At 41.4% G+C, this 23,695-nt stretch overlaps 1 protein-coding gene across 4 annotated transcripts in view; it reads left to right on the top strand.

Moving 5' to 3' along the window:
- The window catches only part of RAB3B (RAB3B, member RAS oncogene family), a 49,577-nt gene that overhangs the window by 9,032 nt on the left and 16,850 nt on the right, over positions 1-23,695 (top strand). For all 4 annotated transcript variants that reach the window (XM_068198750.1, XM_068198748.1, XM_068198749.1 and 1 more), the window contains exon 2: positions 1,183-1,410. In XM_068198750.1, coding sequence (XP_068054851.1) covers positions 1,183-1,410 — 228 coding nt within the window. The remainder of the gene's footprint in view (positions 1-1,182; positions 1,411-23,695) is intronic.

The following is a 23,695-nucleotide window of genomic DNA, read 5'->3' as shown; positions in this document are numbered from 1 at the left end:
CATTGGAGTGAGTTTTGTTCCCAAAGGTGCCTGTGAATTTGAGTTGAGGAGAAAATTAACTTCTGTGGATGCTGGGTGAAGGTGAGACTTCTGTCACTACTCAGTGCCTTCTGACTCTGCACACAGTAGCCCAGTCCCTGTTTTGCATAAGTAGCTGCTAATGAAACCTGTGCTATCATTGCTCCAATTTGCCAGCCCTGTGACGTTTTATAAGGAGCCAAGACCTTTGCTTATTTGATGTGTACGAGTTTCAAACAGCATGAGAGATTAAAAGTGTGGTATATCTATTAAAAGATAAAGTTTCTTTTTCCTCCTCTGTAGTAATTTGGTTTGTGTAGTTGTGTTCTGTACAACCAGAGGTGAAAAGTCAGAGTCTTACCTCTTCCCACCAACTGTCTGAGCTGCACACATTAGAGCAGCCATGGCTGCTCATGGCCCTTAGTGATTCATATTCTGCTGTTGGTTTTTTTTTGCTTCTGAATCTAGAAGGGATAATTTATCCATTCCAAATGCTGTCTGCACCCCCATTGAGCCCTCACATTTTATACAGTCTTTATTCCAATTGCAGTCTTAGGAGTCGATATGTGTTGGATGGATTCAAAGTTTCCAGCTGATATTCCTGTTTTTCTTCTTTTCCCATTTCCTTTTTTTTTCTTCTGTAAATGTTGAGGAAGGAACTTTTGTAAGGATAAAATGGTGGTGGCGCTTGCACTAGAAATGCGGATTTTCCATAGAAGTAGTAAAAACAATTAGTTAGGTTTATTTACCTTGGAGGCTGCTTGATGAATTGCATGGTTGGATGCACTGTCAAAGATTTTAGTTCTTGGTTGCAGTTTATTGGAGCAACAGAAGTGGCACCCTGCCACTGGAGTAAAGAATGTTGTTTCCCCATGAGTATTTGAACAATCTGCAGTAGCCATCTGTTATTCTGTTAAACACAAAGCAGTGCAACAGGTGTATTTCTTGGGTTTGGAAGTCTTACCAGCACGAGTGAACACTAAACAGGATTAAAGCCAGGATTTAAAAGAAGATTTCAAAGTGGGCTCCTCTTTAGTCAGCAGATATAGTGGTTATGACATTAGAAAGTGGAGAGATAACCTAAACATATGGTACACAGTTAAGGAAAACAAATGCTGAACTGCTCTTAAATCTGTTCTTTTTCCATGTTTGTCATTTTCTTAGATGGCTTCAGTAACAGATGCCAGATTCAGGCAGAAAGATTCTTCAGACCAAAATTTTGATTACATGTTCAAGCTCCTGATCATTGGCAACAGCAGTGTGGGTAAAACATCCTTCCTCTTCAGATATGCCGACGACACCTTCACTCCAGCCTTTGTGAGCACAGTGGGAATCGACTTCAAGGTGAAAACAGTTTACAGGAATGACAAGAGGGTGAAGCTGCAGATTTGGGTAAGTGCCAGCATTTTCAAAGATGCTTTGTATTAATCCCAGCAAAGCTCTGATGGTAAAACGTGGCTTGTTTGGAAGTGGATTTCTGGATTGGTGTAGATTTTGGTTGTTCATAAGTTCTGTGTGGCTGGACTTTTGTGTCCCTGCAGTAAACTGAGGGAGTTCTCTTCCTGTTACTGTCTCACTCAGCTGGTGAGGGTCCTGATGTGGTCTAAGCAGCTGCTCTGCATTTGAGTGAACTCTAGACACAACTCATACTATCATTTTATGGCCTCTACATAAGATACTTGTATCTTCCTGTAGCTCATGTACCTGTCCAGCAGCCCATTTCTACCCAATTTCTGTCCCATCTAAGAGCTTAATCTTGTAATTGATCTACATACACCTGATCTGTAATTCTTTAATAATTGCATTTAAATGTCAAATTACAGTAATCACATCTGGGTTTTTTATTTATTGTGGTAATCTTGAATAGGGAGAATCTGAAATGAGGTACTTTTTTTTTTTTTTGTACTACAACTACATGATTCATTTTATTTCTGTGTTGCTGGGTACAATGTAAAACAAATTATTTAATAAAAGATCCTTTCCATGTTATAAAATCCTGACATTGAAACGAAGGTAGGTCACCTGATATGAAATTGATTGATTTAATATAGGGTTTCGGCAATAAAAATGTTTTTACTTCAGGCCCTATAAGCACCTAAAGATGATTTCCATTTAGTTGGTCTTTCTGAATTTTGGAACGTGGCATTTTCTAAGAAGCTGTGTAAAAGCAAGACAGAAAACACAATAAAATATTAGAGTTTTTTCAAAGATGCTATGATTAAAGTGAATTAAGCAATAATCTTAATTAAATCTGTTAAAGGGCTTTGGGACAAAAAGGGCTTTATTAACCTTAAACTTCTTATGAAAAGAGATGTCAGGTGAATTCTTCAGAGGGTACAATCCATTGGGCCTGTAATATTGGAGGTACCAACAACACTGTTGATTTAATATTTATTTTTAACTAAAGGTATACCTAAGTGTTGGACAGTTTCCAGAGTGACTTGTGTTCTGTTCTTCTCTCTTTTTGCATGGATCCCTTACATGAGTCATAATTCAAGGATCTTAACAAAACCACTATATGCCTCTATTAAAGCTACAGAATTTGAACTTGTCTCCTGCCTGTCCTGAGATGATATTTGTCATTTCAATGTGTTCTCCAGGGTACATGAAGTAATAGTGGGGTCCGTTAGCATACCAAAACTGTGGGCTCCTATGTGTAGGAAGAAAGAGTTTTCATACCAACCTGTGTTCCAATTACTTTTAAAAATTATTTACATCTGCTATTGAGTTTCTGGGAGTGTGGGGCTCTGTGGCTCCATTGAACCCCTTGCTCTGACTTACAATTTTCTAGTTATGTTGACATTTTTTTCAATTATGCTACCCTGAAACTTGGCATTAAGCCTTATCTGAATCAGGTTTAATGTGAAATTAAGTGGAGAAGGTACAAATGTTTGACTTAACCACTTCAAATATTTTTCTAAAATCCAGCGAAAAGCACTTCTAGGAACCTTTGATGTTCTCTTCTCCACAGACCCAGGGTTTTTTCAGTTCAGGGGTGCTTGTGGAGCTGTGCCAAATAACCTTGTTATGTGTTGTGCAAGTCTCAGGTGAGAGGGATGTTATTACTGCTGTGCTGTGATCCAGAGACATCCATGATCAGTGGGACTTTGTTTACACTGCCTGTGGCCTGTGTTGAGCAGAAGAACAGAATTTGGGTGCAGGACCCAAATTCTTGTGTTGTCTTAAAGCTCAGGAAAATTCACGCTGCTTCAGGGTCGAACAGCTGCACGTAAAGACTGACAGCTGTGTCAGTAAATGTCTCTCTGGCCTGACTCCTGGTTTTGTTTCTCCAGCAGAAGTTGATGAGCATTTTAAAGCCAGTTATCTTGCATTTGTGTTTGTGCTGAGTTTGAGGAAGTCTGTATTTTGTGAATGAGGATTTGACAAGCTGTCACATGGAATGATCAGAAGAGCTGCTCCTCTGTTTGATTTTGGTGTCATTAGTGGGCCTCTTGCTTTGTTGACATTAATGCCTCAGTCACCCAAATTGATATTTTAATAATCAGTTGTGCTTGTGACTAAGCAGTCTGGGAAATTATCTGCTTTGAAAAGACTTGAAAGGAATAGCTCTTTAGCTTGAGAGGAACAGGACATAGCAGAGATATTCATGATGTTTTTAAGGTAGAATGACAGCACTACTGCTGCATAAGGAAACGGTAGAATGGTTCAGAGAGGGGTTTATGAAATAATGTTTTGTTGGCTTTTTTTTTCCTTTCTTTAAAGAACTCCAAGATCAGTTGACTGTTTTAGTTTCAAATATTTTCTATCTTGTTTAGGAATGGTGGTGTTGTGTTAATAGAATAAATTAGCTTTATTGAGAACATTTTTTTGTAGTTGGATGAGGCTTAGTAATTTAATATCTAATTAAAACAATTTATTACACAAATATATTCACATATTATGTTGATATTTACATATCTACATAGATGCAATTCTTGAATTAGATTTTTTTATGCCACTGCCATCTGTAATAATACTTTTATATAAAGCATCTTCCTTATGATTGGGTTGTGAGGAGCCAATTTATAATGTCTCTCTGCATTTCTTGACCAATTTTGTATTCCCAGAGTTGCTAATTACTGTTTACTGGAGGAAAACTATTATATTTTCAGCTAGGTATGTTTTTTATTATAAATAAATCTCAAAGGTAACATTATTATATTCTTAGCAAATGCAAACAGTTTATACTTAATGCAGAGTTCAGGTTGCCTAGCAGCTAGAGAGGGCCACTTTGTCCAGATCCAGATGGAAGCAGGGTGAATGAATAAAAGTGATTTCAGTTTTAGGTAAGAGCAAGGTGTGATTTCTTTTTCTCCCTTCTGTGCATATGTGTGTCTATTGCTGGTGAAGGATAATGGTGGTGAAAACGACAGCAGAACTCCTGAGCAACGTGGCATCGAGGGGCTGTGGAGGGGCAGCCTCTGGCCCTTTGTGCTGGCCCAGTCTGGGTTCATTACATGCACAGTCCCATAAATTAACTGATAGAAAATCACTGGCAGAGGTCAGCCCCAAACACTTGCACACCACCCAATACATACTTCGTGTGAGGAATTTGATTACATTGCCATTATATTTTTGTGCAGCACCTTACACAAAAGACTCTCAACGTTGATGTGATTAATAATAAACATAACTAAATACAGGGTTTGGCAGCTGATGTTACAGTTGAAACTACTTTCAACCCCCCTTGTAAAAAGCAGCAGAGATTAAATTTAAACTTCAGGTTAAAAGGCAAAAAGACTGTGATGCTCAGACAGAGGCAGCATATTTAGACTGCAGTAAGATTTTTCTTTTAAGGAGCTGTTTATCAGAATTAAACTGCTAGGATGAAGGTTTTTCCTTCTCATTAACAAAAATGTCTCTGTGGCTTAGCTGCTGAAACCTGTTGGGGTGTGAGATTAGGTTTAGTGGATGTCTGAAGCATGTGTTACAGCTCTCAGGCACAGCTGGGGAGAGGGCACAAAGCAACATTGCTCTGGGTTTTTTGGATCTTTAAAAACAGAAATATGACAACTGCTAATTATATTGAGTGGCAGTTACCACTACAAAACAGAAAAATGTAAATCAAAATAACCCCCCTGCTGTGTAGCTGTCCAGAAGGCAAATACACAGTGTTTTTAAAAGCTTTTTGTATCAGGCATTGCCTGGATGACAGGATCATCTTGTGCAGCTCACCTCTTAGGGAAGGGATTCAAAGCAGTAACACTGGCAACTGAGTCCTTTTTTTCTTTCTTTCTTTTTTTTTTTTTTTTTTTTTTGTTACAGGAGGTAAAATTAGAACCCCATCATATTTGATTGTAAATTTTAATGTTAATTGCACACTTAACCGAAAGCTAATTATGCATTTCAGATGAGAGAGTCGTCTATTCCCAAGGCATCCTATTCCTGTCATGGTTTTGCGAAGTTCCTTGCAAGCACTGACTTCAGGCTTGAATGCTTGCACAAAACTTGTTTCTAAAAGAAGAGATAATGAGGTTCAGTAATTAAATGTATAGATGTGATAGTGATGGGTGTCTCTAGAGCACTAATGGGCCTGATTCTGCTTTTACAGACTCAGAGTTGTGAAATCCTCTGATTTGCTGTTTAGATGAAGAACTAAAGTGGAGAAATTCATGATAGTGAAAAGATCAGGTTGATCCTTGTAAGGGAGTCAAGGATTACATTTTATTAGCAGCATTAAGGACTTACTGGGTCTCAGGAATGAATATAATTGTGGATGAGTGAATGTAAAGCACTGCTTCTCATGCTGAAATACAATGCAGAATATTTGACTGGAGAAGAGATGCAATAACAGTGTCTGTAATTCAATTCCAAGGTCTTGGTTATATCTCAAGTAATAATACTTCTGCTTTGAGAACTTGGTGCTCATGCCGCTCTGAATGGGCTGTAAGATTAGAGTTGCAAGGGTGATACAAAGGAGAGAAATAAAAACTTGACAAATAAGACCCTTGACAAATAAGACAAACTGACTGATGGGTCAGTTACCCAACTCACTATTGAATTTATTGAACAGCCTAACCTTGCTGAGCAGGGCATTGCTGTGTTTGCAGTCACCCAGTTGACAGGAGGGTTTATTTCTGTTTATAGTTAATCACCTCAATCTCATTGTTATCTCATTGTAACTCTGCATTACAGTGAAGGCCAAGTTCAACTTCAGTCTAAGCTCTGATACCACTGCAGTTATTCCTGCTGACAGTGCTGGATTTGCTCTCACTGCAGGTGTAGTATCTCTCTTTGTGCTCCATCTTTGCAGTTACTGGGCCCTTGGAGGCCTTGTTTTGTACATTTCAGTAAAATGAAACATGTTGTGTTCAGAGGTACCAGGCTGTATCCAGGGGCAGTGTCCAGTGTGTGTTTGTTGATAAAGAGCTGTTGGTAGTTCAAAGGTTTGGACCTTTCCTAGAGAAAATGGACCAATGCGGCCTGTCTGGTTGAGGAAAAGCTGTGCATGGGAAATTTCAAGGGAAATTATTTACTTGATGAGGTGAGGCAGTTAAGCTTTGAGAGGACAAATGAATTGCTGGCCTCCCAATGTTTTGCATTTAATGCTTTTTTATCAGAAATTTATAATAGATATTTTGTAGTCATTTTATATAAGGTCTGAGACTCATATGCCTCAAAACCCTTTCCTGTTGTCCTTGTCTCATCAGAATCACCCTTATTATGATTTTCTTTCATAATTTTATCTTCTACATAATGACTGGGTATAGTCTATATTTAAATATGCTGGGTGGCACTGTGATCAGTTATGAGATAACACAGTGGGTGGAATTTATGAGTTCTTACAGTGTTTGTCTCAAGTGAGCATGTACTTACACTGTGTCACATTTGGTCAGATGAGAAAAATATAACTGCTGTGCTTACTCACATTTATAACTTTCATGCATTGTGTTGTCTACTGCAGTGTCTTGTTTATGCAACACTTGAGTACCTGAATGGCTGATTTTAGAACTAAAAAAGGGAATCCAAAGCCCCAAAAATGTTTTTCAGGCGTGAGAAATTGTACCCTATAGCAGAGCTGGAGTACCTAGGAATTTAGCAGCATGTACTTTGTGATTTATTTTCTGTTGTCCAGCTGTTCGACATCATCTGATTCATTAAACAGCATGAACTGAGCTCCCAGAGATAAGCACTAATCTTCTGTATTCTGTTGCTTTGGAGGCATTGGACTCTGCAGACAGATGGAAACATTAGTGGGAAGTACCAGAAACTGGACAAAAAAGCAGCACATTCCTAGAGTGTGGAGAACTGGGAGGCCTATGGTTTGCTGGTTAGGTTCTCCCATCTGCAGAGCAAAGTAATGTTTACCAGGTGACACTGATCTCAACCCAAATTTCTGGTGAGCTGTTCCGGCTGTCCAGCAAATACTAATGAGAGTGACAAAGTAGGAAACATAAATCCTGTTTGGGGTAAGATGTATCTTCCAATAGCGGCTTAGCACCTTGCATTTTATGGCCAGGGCTCACTCCACTGCAGCCCAAAAGTGTACCCTAAGCATGCTCGTGTATCCTCCTCTGCTTCTGCCACAGTCTGGGTTTGCAGCATTGCTAAGATGTTCCTACATCAAAATGGAGCTGCCAGTCCCAAGTGTCCTGCTCAGCTCACACATGGCATCCCGTGCTTCTGTTGTGCACTTGCATCTTGTTTGAAAATTCCTCTAGTATTGCCAGTTCTGCTTTGCATCCATTTCTGTGCTAATCAGATAGTCAGTGCTTCGCTACTAATTTGTGTTAGAGACTGAAACAGGAGGTGGCAGGAGTGTTTGAAACTTGAGGGGAGCAGGTGTAAGTGCAGCAGATAAACACTGTGTTATGAGCTGCTGTGCTTCATTAACTGAAGTACCTTCATGTGATATATGACTCAAGTGATTGAACTTTGTGTATTACTCAAAGAAAGCTCGACGGTGATATTTTCTCAGCCAGATTCTGGCTGGTTTGTCGCTCTGACAAACTCATCCAGACATCTGCAGCAGTTGCTAGAGGGTAAAGTCACGGCGAGAGAGCAGCGGCTGTGGATCCGTGTGTGCACAGATGCTCCCGGTGCTACCAGGTTTTACTGTCCCTCCGCCTTCCTTACAGCCAGAGCAATAAAACAGAACATGCAGGGGACCTGTGCATAGGATGTTTACGAGGCAGAACAGTCACCATACTGCTGTTTTTGCTTTTGCATGTGCTTATTCAAAGGTTCACCTGCTGCTTCCCCTCCATGCGTTCCTGGGTCGGCGCTGCGCCTGGCAGTTGTGAAGTTGCTGCGTGTTCCAGTGCCATGGTAACTGTATCCTGCTCTGCTGGCTGCCAGCGGGCACCAAGCCTGCCCAGTTGTGAAAGGAAGCAAGTGCTCCAAGTGCCAAATTGTGGTAGACTGGCATGAGTCAGCTTTGATAAGTCCAGGTGAAGTCCTTTACTGAGGAATGCGAGTCTTTTTTATTGAGGGAAGAAGGAGAAATAACTCCCATCAAATGTATTTTGGATTTTTAACTCTAAAAGGCTAAAAAATGTGTTTTCATTGGAATTACCACCAAGTGCTAAATTGCTTTCTTGCTCTGCAGTTTAACCTCATGCTGTACACATTTCTGTAAGGCTGAGCTACTTTTCTCATTGTTTTCTCTTTGCGTTGTGCACCCTGGCTTGCTCTTGGAAAGGTTAGAGAGCACCTTTGTAAGCACTTTTGCACTAACTGCAAGGTGAGTTCTTGCAGAGTACTGTCATAACAACATTTAAAATCATGGAGTAGTGCCTAAGAGTGAGCAAATTCTTGAAAATTCTTGTTTGCTTTTTACAGAAGAAATACTCTGATAAAGCACACAGGTGCATCACTTAATTACATGGAATAATAACACTGGAAATTTGCAGCAAGCAAGGGTGTTGCCCTGATTTCTTAGGATTTTCTAAAGCCGCCTGAGTTTACATTCTTGTAGAGAACTTTCTCACGCAACTTTCTGTAAACAACCTATTGTTTTGCATTCTTTCATAGAGGCAGAGAAATTTGATGGACTGGTAGTTTGTCCAGTGTCGTTGGAGAGGTGGCACGTTCACCCTCCAATCCACTGGCACCTTTTGAGACCTATAAATGATTGGAGTCAGAAGAAATAAATTAGTCTCTTCATCATAACCATAACTGTAGTACATCATTTTCCCTTGTGTCCTCTAGTGACACAAGGGTAATTAATGAATGCATTTTTCAAGTTTTTCATGTACAAGAGTGGAATGATGGACCATAATAACTTCTCTGCCTCTGTTGCCCTCACTGGTTGTAGAACCACCAGCACTGTGAGGGCTGGTACTGTGAGAGCAGTGTGTGAGACACTGAGGTGAAGTTGTCGGAAGGAAGGAAGGTTGTGCTCAGTGCAGCGTGATGGGGCTTGCAGCTTGCCTGGCTTAGCTAAAGCACAGCTTCAGCTGACTCTGCTGTGCCCCCTTCACCTCTGGAGTCCTGCCTCTGGCAGGTGAGGGCCTGTGCAGACAGCTCCACTGTGCAGTGCTGATGTGTCCTAAAGGGAGCAAGAGAGTGCAGTGAAAACCGGGACAAAACTTGTGTAGAACTGAAGTGGGACCATGACAAGAAAAACCCCAGTGCCTGTAATGAATACATTAATTACAGTGGAAAACAGCACCAAAGAGCAGTGCTATAAATGCTGGCTTGCAAGCAGCAAGGAGTGGCCCTGAGCAGCAATCCCAGGAGGGCTGCAGAGGTGGAACTGCTGTTGCAGAAGTGTTGGTCTGAATGAACTCCACGTGGATTCCAGCCCTCCTGGGAGTGGTTGGTGTCTGGGCTTCCTGAGGTGTGGGAGGGCCTTTGCATTTGGCAAAGCTCTTCAGCCTGTTTTTATACACCCTTCCTCACCAAACCCCCTCCCTGGGTTGTTTTCCTAAGTGTGAGAGTGAAGCACAGAAGGGACTTGAATATTTTGGCTGATTATGGGAACTCGGAGCTTCGGATGAGCAGTATTTCTGCACTGATGATCATTCTGACTGCTGTGGTATAATTATGTAACTGCTGCAAATCCATACCTGTTTAAGGTGCCTTATCCTAGCTAAAATGATTTTCTCTTTTAGAAGAATGCCCTTCATCTTGAAAATAGCATGCAGGAAGAGTCACTATTGCAAAGATATCAAATGAGGTAAATCTGTGAGAACTGCTTACTCCCCCTTGATTTTTTGGGGAATTGGAAGTGTAAGATTAGTAATTTCCTTCCACTTGCACTGGTTAATGATTTTAGGGAAAAGCAAACTCTTGCAAGGGAAGAATCTGCATAAAGTCCTCCTCTGTGATGTACTTTCTACTCTTCTGAGTTGCACATGCCACAGTACCATGTTCAAAGCAGTGGCCATCGTTCTGAGGTCTTGGAAATGTTTGAAATTACTTCAGTTTTTCTGCTAAAATTCTGATATAAATATGTATAGGAGCTACTTAGTGTTCAAGAGACTGCAAGAAATCTAAAGGGAACAAATTCAGTAAAAATATACCATTGTCATGGCAAAACTACGATTCCAGTAATGTTTCACCGAAATCTGGAAGTGGTCTTGGTCTACAGGATATTTATTGCTTTAAGATGAAATTTCACCTGAGTGAGTGGAACTTGCAGAATATGGCTGAAAGTTGGACACAACAGCACTTTTGCATCAGTGCAACATTAGCTCCAAGTGATCTGTCAGTTCTCCCATCTGCAGCAGGGGCTTTGGGAATCCTCCCTTGCCCACCTGGCTGGGAGACCAGGAAGCAGTTGTGTGTCAAAACCTGATGTTGCTAAGTGATGGCAAAGTAGCCACCTGCCTTAGCATTTACAAACCCCCAGTGCTCAAACAGAAGGAAATGGATAGCTTTATTTTCCATTAACTGCGTGCAAGGTGTTTATTCACTCTGGTCCTGAAAGTATCAAACACGTGCTTCCCTTTTACTCCAGCTGGTATCTTCAGAGTTTAAGTCCCTGTTATGGCAGCTGTTTATTCTGCCTGAGAATGCATCCTCCAAGTAATGTTGTATTACCCTATAGCTGTGAGAGACAGTGCAGTCAATTTGATGATTAAAAAAAAACCAACCCAACAACCCAACCAAACACCTAATACAAAACCAAACTGCTTTCTATCACCTAATGCAAAGGTAGAGAAGAGGTGGTATTTGTTTAGTTGGGTATAATGTCAGAATCCATGCAACAGCCCTCTTTTATCTTTTCTCTCCTTTTTGTTTTTTAAGCTATAGCCTATGTGGCCAAGAAAAATTGTAGCATTGATTTCTTTTCTTACTATATTTTTTGTGAAAGAACCTGAGAAGAAATACAGATTATCAGATTTGCTAACTACTCTGGGACTGTTATCAGGAAATAGGAGAATTAGGAGTTCTTTCACTTCTTGTCTACTTATTTTACAGATATTAAAAAAAATTTATAAAGGCTTAATTGCCCTCATGCCACAGGTGAGTCTGCTGTGTTCTGCTAAAATCTGTCTGCTCAATAAAGTACTTGTTCAAAATAATCTCTCAAAGGGAGATGCTGAGTGACTTTTGCAGCCGTGACTCATTGGCTCTTCATTTTTTAAATGAAAATATTCCCAAGACATATTAATTTTAAGATCTCATCTATTAGATTCTTGATTAATAACAATAAGATTATTAGTTTGACAGTGTATCAAGGCTTGAGGGATTCATATAACGAGTGTTCTCTCTTCAGAACAGGAAGGATAGTTCATTTTTTCACTTAGAGGGACCTGACAAAGACCCAGGTTTAGAACTAGAACCCCTCACCTGAGAGAATGGAAGCTTTCCAGTACTTGTCTCCCTGTGAGGTGCAGTCAGGAATCCAGCTCCCCAGATGAACTGGTCTTCCCTTCATCCAGAGGATGTGGAGCCACCTGTGTGTGTGCAGAGGAAGGGTCAGGGGTTTTCAGGAATGAAATCTGTACTGGCATCAGTGATTACTTCCTACTCCTAAAAAGTGAGCTCTTCCTGAGTTTTACAGTTCTGCCCAGCACAAGTAGCCCTTTGAATTTGAATTGGAGCAATTTCTAGTAGGGCATTCTGACCCCAGGGAAGCTCCCTTCCAGAGTCAGGAGAGTGTCCTGTGTAAAGAAGTGTCCTCTCTTGGGAGTCTTGGTGCCTTGGTTCTCGGCTTTGGCAGTCCCAAAGTGTCACTCAGCTCCCACAGGAGCTATAAAATCCTGTAAGTTTAGCATTGCTCTTATGATTGATTTCTTCATTCACTCTGAGTAATGAATGGAACAGAAAATTGTGTTTCTTTGTTTTATTGAGTAATGAAAGGGAAAATCGTGCTTCCTTTACTGAACCACCATTGCCAAAAATAGCACCTGACTATATTTTACCTGTCTCTTCTTCCTTACTATTATTTTACTACACTAAATGCAATCTTTTTTTTTTCCCTTTGGATTTCTTTCCGTCTTTGTGCCCTGAAGCTGCAAACAGCAAATTTTGTGAGTCATATAAATGTTCTGAGACATCAAATTAAGTAGAAACTGGAGAATGAGTTCTCAAAAGGTTGTGAATGCTGCTGACGTCAATCTCAGATAGAAATAAGAAAGAAGATATGGCTGGCAGATCCTGTGAGCAGGACTGTAAGCACACTTATGCTAATTCTGTTGTTGGAGGAGAAATTGTTTTTATAAATGAAGACGATAGTCCCAACTGAAGACTTAACAGGCATTCATCTTAGTAACTAGATGATCTTGAGCTTTCATACTTCATGCTGAAATTTGCCTTCAGCAGATTCAAACGAAATTGCTTGGAAGTGACTAAAATGAATGGCAGCATGCTTTCTGCTTTTTCAGCTTGTAATATAATTCAGTTTTCCAGCTCTCCTTCTGCAGAATCCCTCCTTCAAAGTGACATTGCAAAGTACGGGGTTTTCTAATGAACAGAAGGCTGTGATGAACCTATTTAGAGATTTTTCTTGATTGTCTCTGGCAGAGAACAGGATTTTGAAAGTAGCAAGGAGTCATGAAAGTCAATATGTCTTATGAATTATTTTGATAACATGAAACATTTATCTTGTAGAAAGCTGTTAGTAATACTGTTTTTGAAGTTAAATGCATGCAGATTGCATATCCATATTGATTTGATGGTGCTATTGAAAGTTCCTATAGGTGCGGTGAGGAGAGTGCAAGAAATGACTAAAGGAAAGGGATGCTTATTTTGTGGAAACTACAGGGAAGTTATTTATTGCTAGCTTATCAGTGCAGAATGTTTTTGTGTGTGTGCATGTTTTGCCTTTAATGAGTGCAGGAGTTCAAAACTGACAGATAACTGATGTACTTGTTGACTACTTTATCCTACCTCCATTCAGATGGTTCACTGGAAGCCTGCATCCAATTGTTAATTATTAGTGCTGTAGTGATCACTCTGACTCTAGATGTGTTTTGACCAAAGGTGTATTTCCAGTGGTGAAATAGGAGTTAAAGATGTTTAGCCCTTTTTCAAATCAAGCTGTCTTTTGGAGAGGATCTTACAGCAGCAGATACAATAGTGCCAGGTTCAGAGAGACCAAAGTGAATTGAAGTGAGCCCAGAGGTATTGAAGGAGCAAGGTAATGTGATTGCTGGTTAACTGGATCAGGGCAGCAGAGGAAATGCCTCCACCAGGTATCTGTATTGCTGTGCTCAGGTGCCTTCCTGATGCTGTGAAGAACTTTTGACAGATTTCTGTGGGAAGTCAGTTTTCAGACTGGTGGCACAGCAGGTACCTGGGTATGAAATACTGCAGTCAAGGCCAGTATGAAAATAAACAAGAAATATCCCTTCAAGTTTAGAGATTAAATACAGGCTGGATTTACCTGCAGGTAGCCAGCAAGAGCTCAGCGGGAAAGTAATGAAGTGGGACTGTCTAGCTGGGTACTTGGTGCAAAATGTGCTTTTGCTTTGATGCTGAGGAGGGTGCAGGGGAAGAAGTTCTGGCTCTTGAAAAGTGTGCACACCGTTCTGGGAATAGAAATAACAAAGAGCAGCCCCAGGGGTTGGTGCTGCTGCCAGCTCAGGCGACACCAGAGTGAACCCCTCTTAGGGCTCAGGCTTCAGTCACAGGCTCCGTCTGGAAGGGGGATCAAACCCTATCAATTTGCAGTATTTTTCTGCCATAACTCCTTGGTCACCACTGAAAGGAAGAAGTAGGCAGTGATGGCAAATAATGTGGCTGAAAAGGTATCAGCCACTGAGATAGGAGATAACATGTCTGAGGTAAGTGCTGACAGTAGAATTCTAAGGCTTTTGACCAAAATTGATCAGAGATCATCTGGAAGTCACAGTGTACAATTTCATCAGTGAGGAAGGGACGTGTGAGGGATGAGGTCCTTTAAATTGCACCTATAGGGTTAAGGAAAAGTTTTGAGTTGAGAGTCTGTGAGGGATAAAAAAGAGTCTGGGGAATTTTCCTGATTCTGCATGGAGAAGGAAGAGAGGTTTTTAGTATTTCAGTTCTAGGAATATTTTGGTGATGCAAAGGTAGTCTACCACAAGCTGATTTATAGGAGATTGGCTTCTAAGTTAGGAAAGTGTTTCCCCTGTTTTGTTACTTATGTAAAATTTTACATAATTATACCTCTCTGCAATTTTGTATCTATTGCAGAAATAGCCATTTCTGATTGCTGTTTAGATCAGAAGATTGTACTGTTCAGGACAGGATGCTGAGCTGCCATGGTGATTTCTTTACCCCATGGTGGTTCCTCTACCCCATGGTGAATGAGCATAGAGACAGAGAAGCATTTCTATTTCCTGAAGCTTCCTGTTTCTGATTAACCAGCATAAAAATTAGTATCTGCTGAATTGGTGCTTATCAGAATTCCTAAACAACTCTTCTGCCTCCAGCAGTGACACTCGATTATGTTTCTCACTCCTAAGCCTCTTAGAGGTTTAGCATTTATGCATCCCCTCAAATACTTTGCTTGACACATTTGTTTAGGCATATGACAGTGATCAGCTGAGAGAAAAACAAGTCATCTCATCAAGTACAAATTGAGGCTTCTAGTAAGGAGAATGGAGAGGCAAGCTAAGGTTTCCTGCTGTTTGAAGTCAGACTAGAACAGGGCTGTTAAAATAACTGTAATGGATTTAGTATAAAAACAGGCTATGTGCCCATTTCCCAGCCAGCTTCAGAGAGTCCACCACAGGTGTTTTTGTGAGCAGTTGTAGGAGGGAGGCTGAGGACTGGGTGCACTGAAGAGAGGTGGTTCAGCTCTCATCTGGTGCCTCAGGATGCCGAGCACGCTGAGGGTGTGTATCTTATACTTGATGTTGGTTCTGCAGCTAAACTGTGGGATAAAACCCAAACACAGGGCTCTGAAGGCCTGCCCACCCAGTGCCTCCTGGCATGCACAGTAGGTGATCTAGTGGGGAGGAGGCAGCCCTGGTGCTGACTGGGGTGGTGGCTCCTGCAGCCCCTTGGTGCTTGCTCCAGCCCCTCCTGCACAGAGAAGCACAGCAGTGGCTGCAGAGGTGCTGCTCGGCCAGCCTGGGTAACCTCTCTGCAGTGGCTTCATGATGAAGGCTCCTAAGCATTCCTGCAATACCAATGATGGTAAGAAATAGTTGGTATTGTAAGCAGGTGCATTCCAGCTCGGCATACCTTGACAATTTGACAGCAGCCAGATGTTTAACTAGGTGGAGTAAGCGACGACTTGAAATGCCATCGTATGAATCTTGCAAATGGTACCACAGCTGAGCCTCTGGGTATGCCTGGTGAATTGTGATTTCACAGAGGTCCTGTTTGATCAGAGACTGAGCTCTTCCTTTAACCTGTGATTGAACCCTACAGAGGTAGAGACAGCAGGTATTGTGATGCATCACTAGTGACTAATTTCAACAAGTCAGTTAACTGCTCCTTTGGAGCTACACAAGGCTGGTTGAAAACAGTTAAATGTTGGTGTTTTAATGGAAATTGTCCTAATATTGCTGTGAAATGGAACGGCAGAAAGAAGCTACCTACAGCTGCACAGTCTTGCTTTGGTATACATTTCAGCCAGCATATGGTATGCATTTTAACTGAACACATGGAGAACTAATTTGATTTGAGTTGATTGATTTTGATTACTGGCATGAGGATATGCTAATGAGAAACAATCCAGCATGTCTAAAAGATTGTTTCAATTTCTAGCACAGCTGATACATGTTTGTATCATATGCATGAAAAGTAGGGGAGAAAATGTTGTCTATTTTGAAATTTTTCTCAGTGGTTACTCTGTGGTGAACAGGAGGCACATTCTCATTGCAGCTTGACAACACATTCTTCTGTCAGTACAAATTAGGACTGATTGAATATATCTAGCTAGGACAGGTGTAGTTTTTCCATCAGGAAATGGGCAATACTGGTAGCTGTGAAAAACCTCAAGCCATTTTTCAGGAAAACTTCTGCTGTGGATCAGAAGGTGAATCTAAAAAGTTTCAGAAGGAGGTTGACTAGAGGTGTGTGAGGTCTAGGAGACCAGCTCAGACCAATGTCTTTGAAATTGGATTGTTAGTTTTCAATTTACTGGAGCCTGTTCAGTTTAGATGTTTGTGTACATGTTGCTTAGGGAGAAAAATCATAATATCATAGTGGAGGATTTTCAGAGAAGGTGGATTATTGGATGCAACATCTCAAACCTGAGGCTAAGTACTTGTGAGCATTCAGTTATAGGTAGGAAGCCTTGCTGTTGTTTTGTGTGGGTATAAACCAGCCAAGGTATGAAGTGCTGCTCTTTGAAAAGAAGCAGAACACCTTCCTTGATGTGTTTATTCCTCCTGCACTCTCAAAAAATCATATCAACTTATGTAGATTGGGGTCCTGCAAATGCTGAAGAAACATGCATCACTCTAAATATAAAACTTAAGACAGTGGAGCTGGTTGTTCTACCCTTATGAATATGGATTGAAATAAAAATCTTTCCCAGTGGTCAGTAAATGAAGCTGAGTCATAGCAAGTCAGTTGCTCTCCTTATGGAAGACTTAGAATCATAGAGTTGGTTAGGGTGGAAAAGACCTCTAAGATGGAGTCCAACTGTTTACCCAGCGCTGCCAAGCCCACCACTAACCTGTTTCCCCAGGTGCCACATCCACTCGTGTTTTAAATACCCCCCGCGATGATGACTCCACCACTTCTGTGGACAGCCTGTTCCAGTGCCTTACCACCCTCCAGTGAAGAAATTTTTCCTAATATCCAATTTCAATCTCTGCTTGTGCAACTTGAAGCCATTTTCCCTTGTTCTGTTGGTTTTTAGCAGGGAGCAGAGCCTGATCCCCACCTGGCTACACCTCCTTTTAGGGAGTTGTGGAGAGTGACAAGGTCCTTCTGAGTCTCCTTTTCTCCAGGATGAACACCCCCAGCTCCCTCAACTGCTCCTCATTTGTGCTCCTTCCCCAGCTCCACTGCTCTTCTCCAGACATGATTGATAGCTAAGCCCCAGAATGATTTCCACCTAGCCAAAAATACCCACTTCATCAAGGAGGTATAAAATCTTATTTATATAAGAACATTAGATGATAATCCACCACATAGTAATTGATAGCAACTGATGTGAGTGACTTATGCAAATAATCACTATGGACACAGCTGCTGCAGGAGAGGAAAAAAGAGCGGGATGCTTTACAGCCATCTCTGCAGGATGTTTCTCACACAGGACTTGAGCAATCACACTGCCTCTGTGCAGCTACCAAGGTGAGCCATATAAATAACATTTATTTAAGTAAACAGGAGCCTCCTGTGTTAAACCTGAGTTGGAGGAGGGGAGCTCTACTTCTTTTCTCCCTGCTCTAAGGTTCTGCAGTGGGGTCAAACCTTCTGCGTAGGCACAAAACTGCTGCTCAGGGAGAAGAAATTCACAGGTAAGATAAGCCCACAAATGCCAGAGCTGCAGTTGCTTTGTCCCAGAGCAGCTCCAAGGTGATCACAGTGCTTGTTGCACTGTTGGCAGCGCAGCTGGCATTACTGCCAGTGAGGCTGCTTTGGGACTCTGGAGTTCTCTCACCTTTAGGCACTGTGATGTGTGAGAGGAGGGTATGGCACCCCTGAGAAGCAGAAAGTCCCACTGGCATATGACATGTTGCTCTGTTGCTAACTGGGGTGTTCTCCTTGGGTATACAACAACACAACCTGGCTTTTCTGCTTTGGCTGTATGTTTGCAGGAGTGGTTCATGGGATGTGAGCACCGTTGCTAAGATCAGGAAGAGGTTTGCTGGTATTTAATCTGCTCCTGTCAAGCAGCAGGGCAGTATCTCCTCCTGGATGTAGCAGATGACAGCCTCGATGTGTCCATGAGGCAGTTTGTAGATGATATTTGGAAGGTATAGCTTGTCAGTTAACACCTGTCTTCATTCAGGTGGGTAAGCAGATGGGCAGTAAAGGCAAATGAACTATACTCTATATATGAACCTGTGAAACCTAATTCTTTGTGGCCAAAACAATCTGTATTTCAATGCAACACCTCCAATCTGTATTCAGTATAAATGAATAGCTACCTCCAGGCTGGCGTTTCTTTTCTTTTCTTCTTTTATTCTTTCCTTTTTTTTTTTTTTTTTAACCTGTTTCTCTTATATATCAACTCTTCATTCCTTAAGAAGAACACTAACTAGTCCTGGAATGGCTTTCTCATACTGTGTCTATAGATTCCTGTCTTTCACACGCCCCAAAAATTCAGCTCTTCTCTGCAAGGGCAGTTGGAATAGAAGAAGACCCATGGCACTGGAAGTGGCCAGAAGTAATCCATGGAGGTGGGAGATGTTTGTGTAATTGGGAGGAAAATCCTTGCTGGTCAAAGGTCAGTGAAGAGAAAAGTATTCTCACAAAGACTCAGCAGGACTCCTAAAAGGCCTTGGCATGTGCCCTTGTCTCCCCTGCTTTAACACCCAGTGATGAACTGCCCCTCTAGCACTGTCCATCTGGAGTGACAGGAGCCTGCTCTGTGATTGGCAGAGTTTGTCACTGTTGGGCAAGTGAAGAAATGGAAGATCAGCTGCTAATCTCAGCTGAGCTCAGACAAACACAAAAAACCTCAACTCCTACAGCAGCGTACCTGGGAGCATAATCTGGATCGGATACTCTCTCTGAAGTTACATTGGAAAACTGTGCCCAGAAATTATTTCACTTTCAAATTGTGGGAACTATAATGAATTATGAATAACAAGCTGGTGACTCCTGTGAACAAAGAAATTCTGAAAAGTCCTGTGCTGGTTTATTGCAGCTTCACACACAACAGGATGAATGAGTTTGCAGCAGGGAAAGTGCAGGTCTGTGTTAAAGTATTCAATTTTGTATTGAAAACACAAAGCTGGAAGGAACAATAGTATCCTGGTAACTTGTGATCCTAATCTTCCTTACAAGATTGTAAAACTGTTTACTCTGGCAGTATCAAGTTAATATAGCACATTCTTTCTGAATTTCTTGTTTTCCCTTTTATTACAACTATGTGTTTGCAAACTCTCTGCTGTTACAACCTGCTATTTGAAACCTTGTGATCCCTTCAGCAAAACAAAGATGCTAATTAAAAGTATATTTACTACTGTGCCTAGTTGATTTTTTTTCCTTCAGTTATTCACCTTCTTTGTTTTAACAATCCCATTAGCACCTGAGAATTCTGACCTAAGCAGAGTCTATTTGGGACACAATATGAAGCCTGTGATTCTGTTTCTCTTTTCATTAGAATTTTTCATTAATTGTATTTTCATCAATTCCTCCTGGAGTCTGAATCTGTCTGCAAAATTTCAGTAACCATGTGGATGGATATAGAGGTGGTGACAACTCTGCTTTTCAAGAGTGTGGATATAGTTCCCCGTGCAGTCTGTGCACTAAATCTGCATTACCATGCTATGAAATGGTCCAGCATTCAGATGATGTCACAAGCTGACAAATGGAAAAGCTCCAAGAGGAGGATGCTGCTGCATGCTGGAAACCTCTGTCACACAGCATCAAATCCTGACCTGAGTGTCTTGGATGCATGAACCAAATGCATCTTTGTCTTTGAATGTCTTAAGCTTTACCAGATTTTGTCATTGTTTTGTGGCTGCTGTGTTTGGCCAAACCTCTGGAAGTGACAGAAGAAACTCTACACAGTGATGTAAAAACCAACCAAGAAAAACCCCCAACAACCAAAAAATCCTCAACCCACCAGCAGATGCAGAGGTCTGTGATTGCCAAAATAACTAATTGAGGTGTTTTCCCTACCTTTGAAAAATTTGAATAGTGAAATGGATACAAGTCCTAGACCTAGTGAGATCAGCCAGAGTTCTTTGGTCTTACTGAGTGTGACAAGGATAATATCATTTTATAATCTGCAGATTCTGAGTACCTTGGGAATTGCAGATTTAGAGAGTCATTCAAGCTTGAAGGAGAGACTGCCTGAAGACCTGCTAATCTCTCACAGAAGAACAGACCTGTCTCCTGCCCAAGGAAGCTGCTTTTTTTGCCTTTTTTGAAACAAGCCTTGCAACATCCTGGGATGATTGTTGTACTTAACTCAACCAAATACAGCTCATCTTTCCAACAGTTTATGATGAGCCAGCCTTCCCATCATGTTTTCTTGCTCTTCTTTTGGCTCATTTCAGTTTGTCCCTTATTCCTCAACCATGTCATGTTACAAGGTGTCTCCTTCCCTGAAGTGACAGATCCCATTCCCTCCAGAAAAGTCCCAGTCTATTTCTAGTTTCATCCCTCCCATTTTCTTTCATGGGCACAGAGATTACCCTTGTTGTTTGCCAGGTGCACCTTGAATACCTGCTGTTTTTCTTCTTTCCACACAAAAATGCCACCTCTTCCCTTTCTGAAGAGCAGAGCGTGGATGTGGCACTGAAGCAAGTGTGGATGCAAGGTGGTTCCTGCAGCTCATGTCAATAAGCTGTTTTGAAAGAGGGGACGTGTGCAGGTCGGTTATGTTTGCATCTCATTTCAGGAGATAGACTGCAGCTCCCCTGCTCACTGATTAAAAGGAGGTAAACATGTTGCCTGTTCTTATCTAAGAGTTTTTTTATAACATTTGCTGACTGTTGACGTAACTGCCCTAATGAATGCAGAGTGATTTGATGTATCATTAGTGATGTGGAAGGACACTATGAGATTAGAACAGAATGCTTATTCTTTATCATCTAATACTTACTGCCTGACTGACTCCAGGAAGAGTATATAACATGGATGGAACTTTGCTGCATATTTACTTTTGCCCTACTTTATGAGGATAACTCGAATCCAGGAAATTTTTTGTCACTAAGCATCAGGAAGACTGGCAGAAAGAGCTGTTTAAAAGTTGTGAAAACTTCTTGTTGAGGGTTAGATTTTAGGATTCCCTTCTCTTAGCTGGAGGTGTTGACAAGAGATGAGCTCTAATGTTATCACACAGTTTGCTAAAAAGACCTGGCTGAAGTTGAGAGTTATGGGAGCTCTCAGTTTGTCCTGGTAGGACAGGGATGAAATCTTCCACTTCCCCTCCAGGCTCCATATGAAGAACTAGCAAAAGAACACATCTAAACAGTTTTGGATATTATTGTGGCTTTCATAATTTTTCAGCTGGCTCGGGAGATGTAAAGAAAAGCTGTGGTCAAGGGAAATTACTTCCATCGGGAAAAATAGATGGAGAAAGTAGATCTTGGTGCCATGTGAAGAGAGACTTGTTTTTTCCTTTCAGTTCTTTGTATGAGTTTTATTAGTACTTTAAATGGGGATACATTTTGTTCTCTGAACTCTGTTGTTCTGATGGTGGTGTTTGTGATATGAGCAGAGCAGTGAAACAGCAACTGTTCTCTGAAGGACCAGGAATCGCTCTCTTCTGCAGAATGGGCAGATACTGTCACTACCTGAATCTTGGGATAAAGCATCAGGGTGAGCTCCAGACAGCCAATACCAAAGCTTCCCCTGCTGCTCTGAAGCCTCCAAAATTGTGTTGAGTTATAATTCTTTGATGTCAGAATAAGGCAAAATTGCAGCAGGCAGAAAGTGCAATTAATTTAATTGTAGTTTCATAATGTATTGAAGCAGTTATGCTGTTGCTGAAGTCATGTCCCCTTTAGTGAAAATGTCTTTTGCTGACTGGCACATCTAATTCTGCTCACTTATGCTTTGCTCCAAAGTTTGCTTTTGCACCCTTTCAGTCCAGGTATGTGATTTGGGCAGGGGTGGGACAAGAAACAAGTCCTAAGAGCCCTTTCTTTATCTCTGTCACAGTAAGTAATGTGTGTTACTCCAAACATCAACTTGTTGCACCTTCTCCAGACACATCACTCAGCTGCACATGAAAGCAGAGCACAGTCTGCCCAGAGGTTACTGCTTGCTAGGGAGGCTGCTTTCATTTGATAAATATTTCAGTGTGTGTTTTTCCCAGTGTAACACTACTAATTCATTCCTAAGCTGGGAAGTGTTTCCAGAAGTACAAGTTAATGGAGTGTAGTTCAGCTCCCTTTGCTGAACTGAGCCAGGGGTCCAGAGAGTCTGATTTCAGTTTTCTGCTGGCAGAGGGCCTGGGTGATTTAGGAAGCAGCATAATGTGTGAACTTGTGCTTGTATTGTGCCTGATACTATGATTGCTTCAATTACAGATTGGTTGATAGACCTTTGCTTGCTTGGGGTAATGCTGTGCAGTTTCCCTATTTTATGAAGCTATATTAGTATAAAATTGCTAGAATATAATGAAGACTGATGCCCCCATATTTTTGTTGATCTGTAAAGCTTTGCACACATTTAGTGTTCTGTACAAATATGATCTCATGCTGTCTCTGTTGCTTATAGGCTTTTTATTAGCTTTAAATAAGACACTTTGGAGTTGTCATTAAGAGCTTTTTTACAGACTCCTTTCCTTGGGCTGAGGTCTGTGCTTTGAGAAACAGATCACATGGGAAAAGCTGTGCCTTATCTAGGAAGAGGAACATTTGAGAGAAGTCAGGACCCCTGCATATGCAAGATTCTTTGCTGAGGTCTGCTGGATGCAGACAGGACTTTACAATTCTTCAGGACTTATTTTATATCAGTCCCCAAATTTGGGCTGGATTGAGTGGTCCTATTAAGTAAAAGCAGCAGGCTGTGCTTGAGAGCCTGACCAAAGCCCCACTGGTGTGCATGGCTGGGGACAGGTGAACCTGGAGGCATGGAGCAGCATATTGCTTTTTTATAGTGCCAACTCCACATTTTCTTCATCTGGGAAATCTGCTGCCGTTTTCCTCTGTCGTTCTGAAAAGGTGAACATGAAGATGTGCTTTCCATCAGGAAGGTTTGAGCCACTCGGGCCCTTGATGTGTCCACCGGCCAAAGGCAGTTTGGGGCTTAGCAAGAGCAGGGAGGTGGTGATGAATTGGTCAGTAAAAATACCAGAGTAGAAACAGCAAAACATTACATGTGTGTTGAGGAGTATTTGCTCATGGCTCTCTTTCCAAATGGAAAAGAGAAAGGAGCATCACCACAAGGGTGGGTGAACTTAAAACAGTGCTCAAAAGAGCCTCACGCCTAGAAATGCATCAGCTGTGACCACTTCTGCCCTGAGGTGCTTGCTGGGCTGCCTTGGGAGCCACCTGCAGCTGCTGCACAACCAAAATTCTCTTTTAACGTCTTATCTGTGTGGTTATAATAGAAAACACCATGGTAAATGGTAGAAGATTATTTTCTTTGTCTTGTGCTATTACTGAGCATCATCACACGTGTACTGTTGTGGCTGACAAAGCACTTCAATTCTAAGCTTCTATTTCAGGATGCTTAGGACTATTCCAAAATAGATGTTCTTTAGCTGAAAGTC

This window comes from Anomalospiza imberbis, chromosome 9 (genome assembly GCF_031753505.1).
Source record: "Anomalospiza imberbis isolate Cuckoo-Finch-1a 21T00152 chromosome 9, ASM3175350v1, whole genome shotgun sequence".
In the NCBI taxonomy this organism is placed as follows: domain Eukaryota; kingdom Metazoa; phylum Chordata; class Aves; order Passeriformes; family Viduidae; genus Anomalospiza; species Anomalospiza imberbis.
Note: the sequence above shows the minus strand (reverse complement) of the source record. Positions and strands in the feature narration are given on the sequence as shown.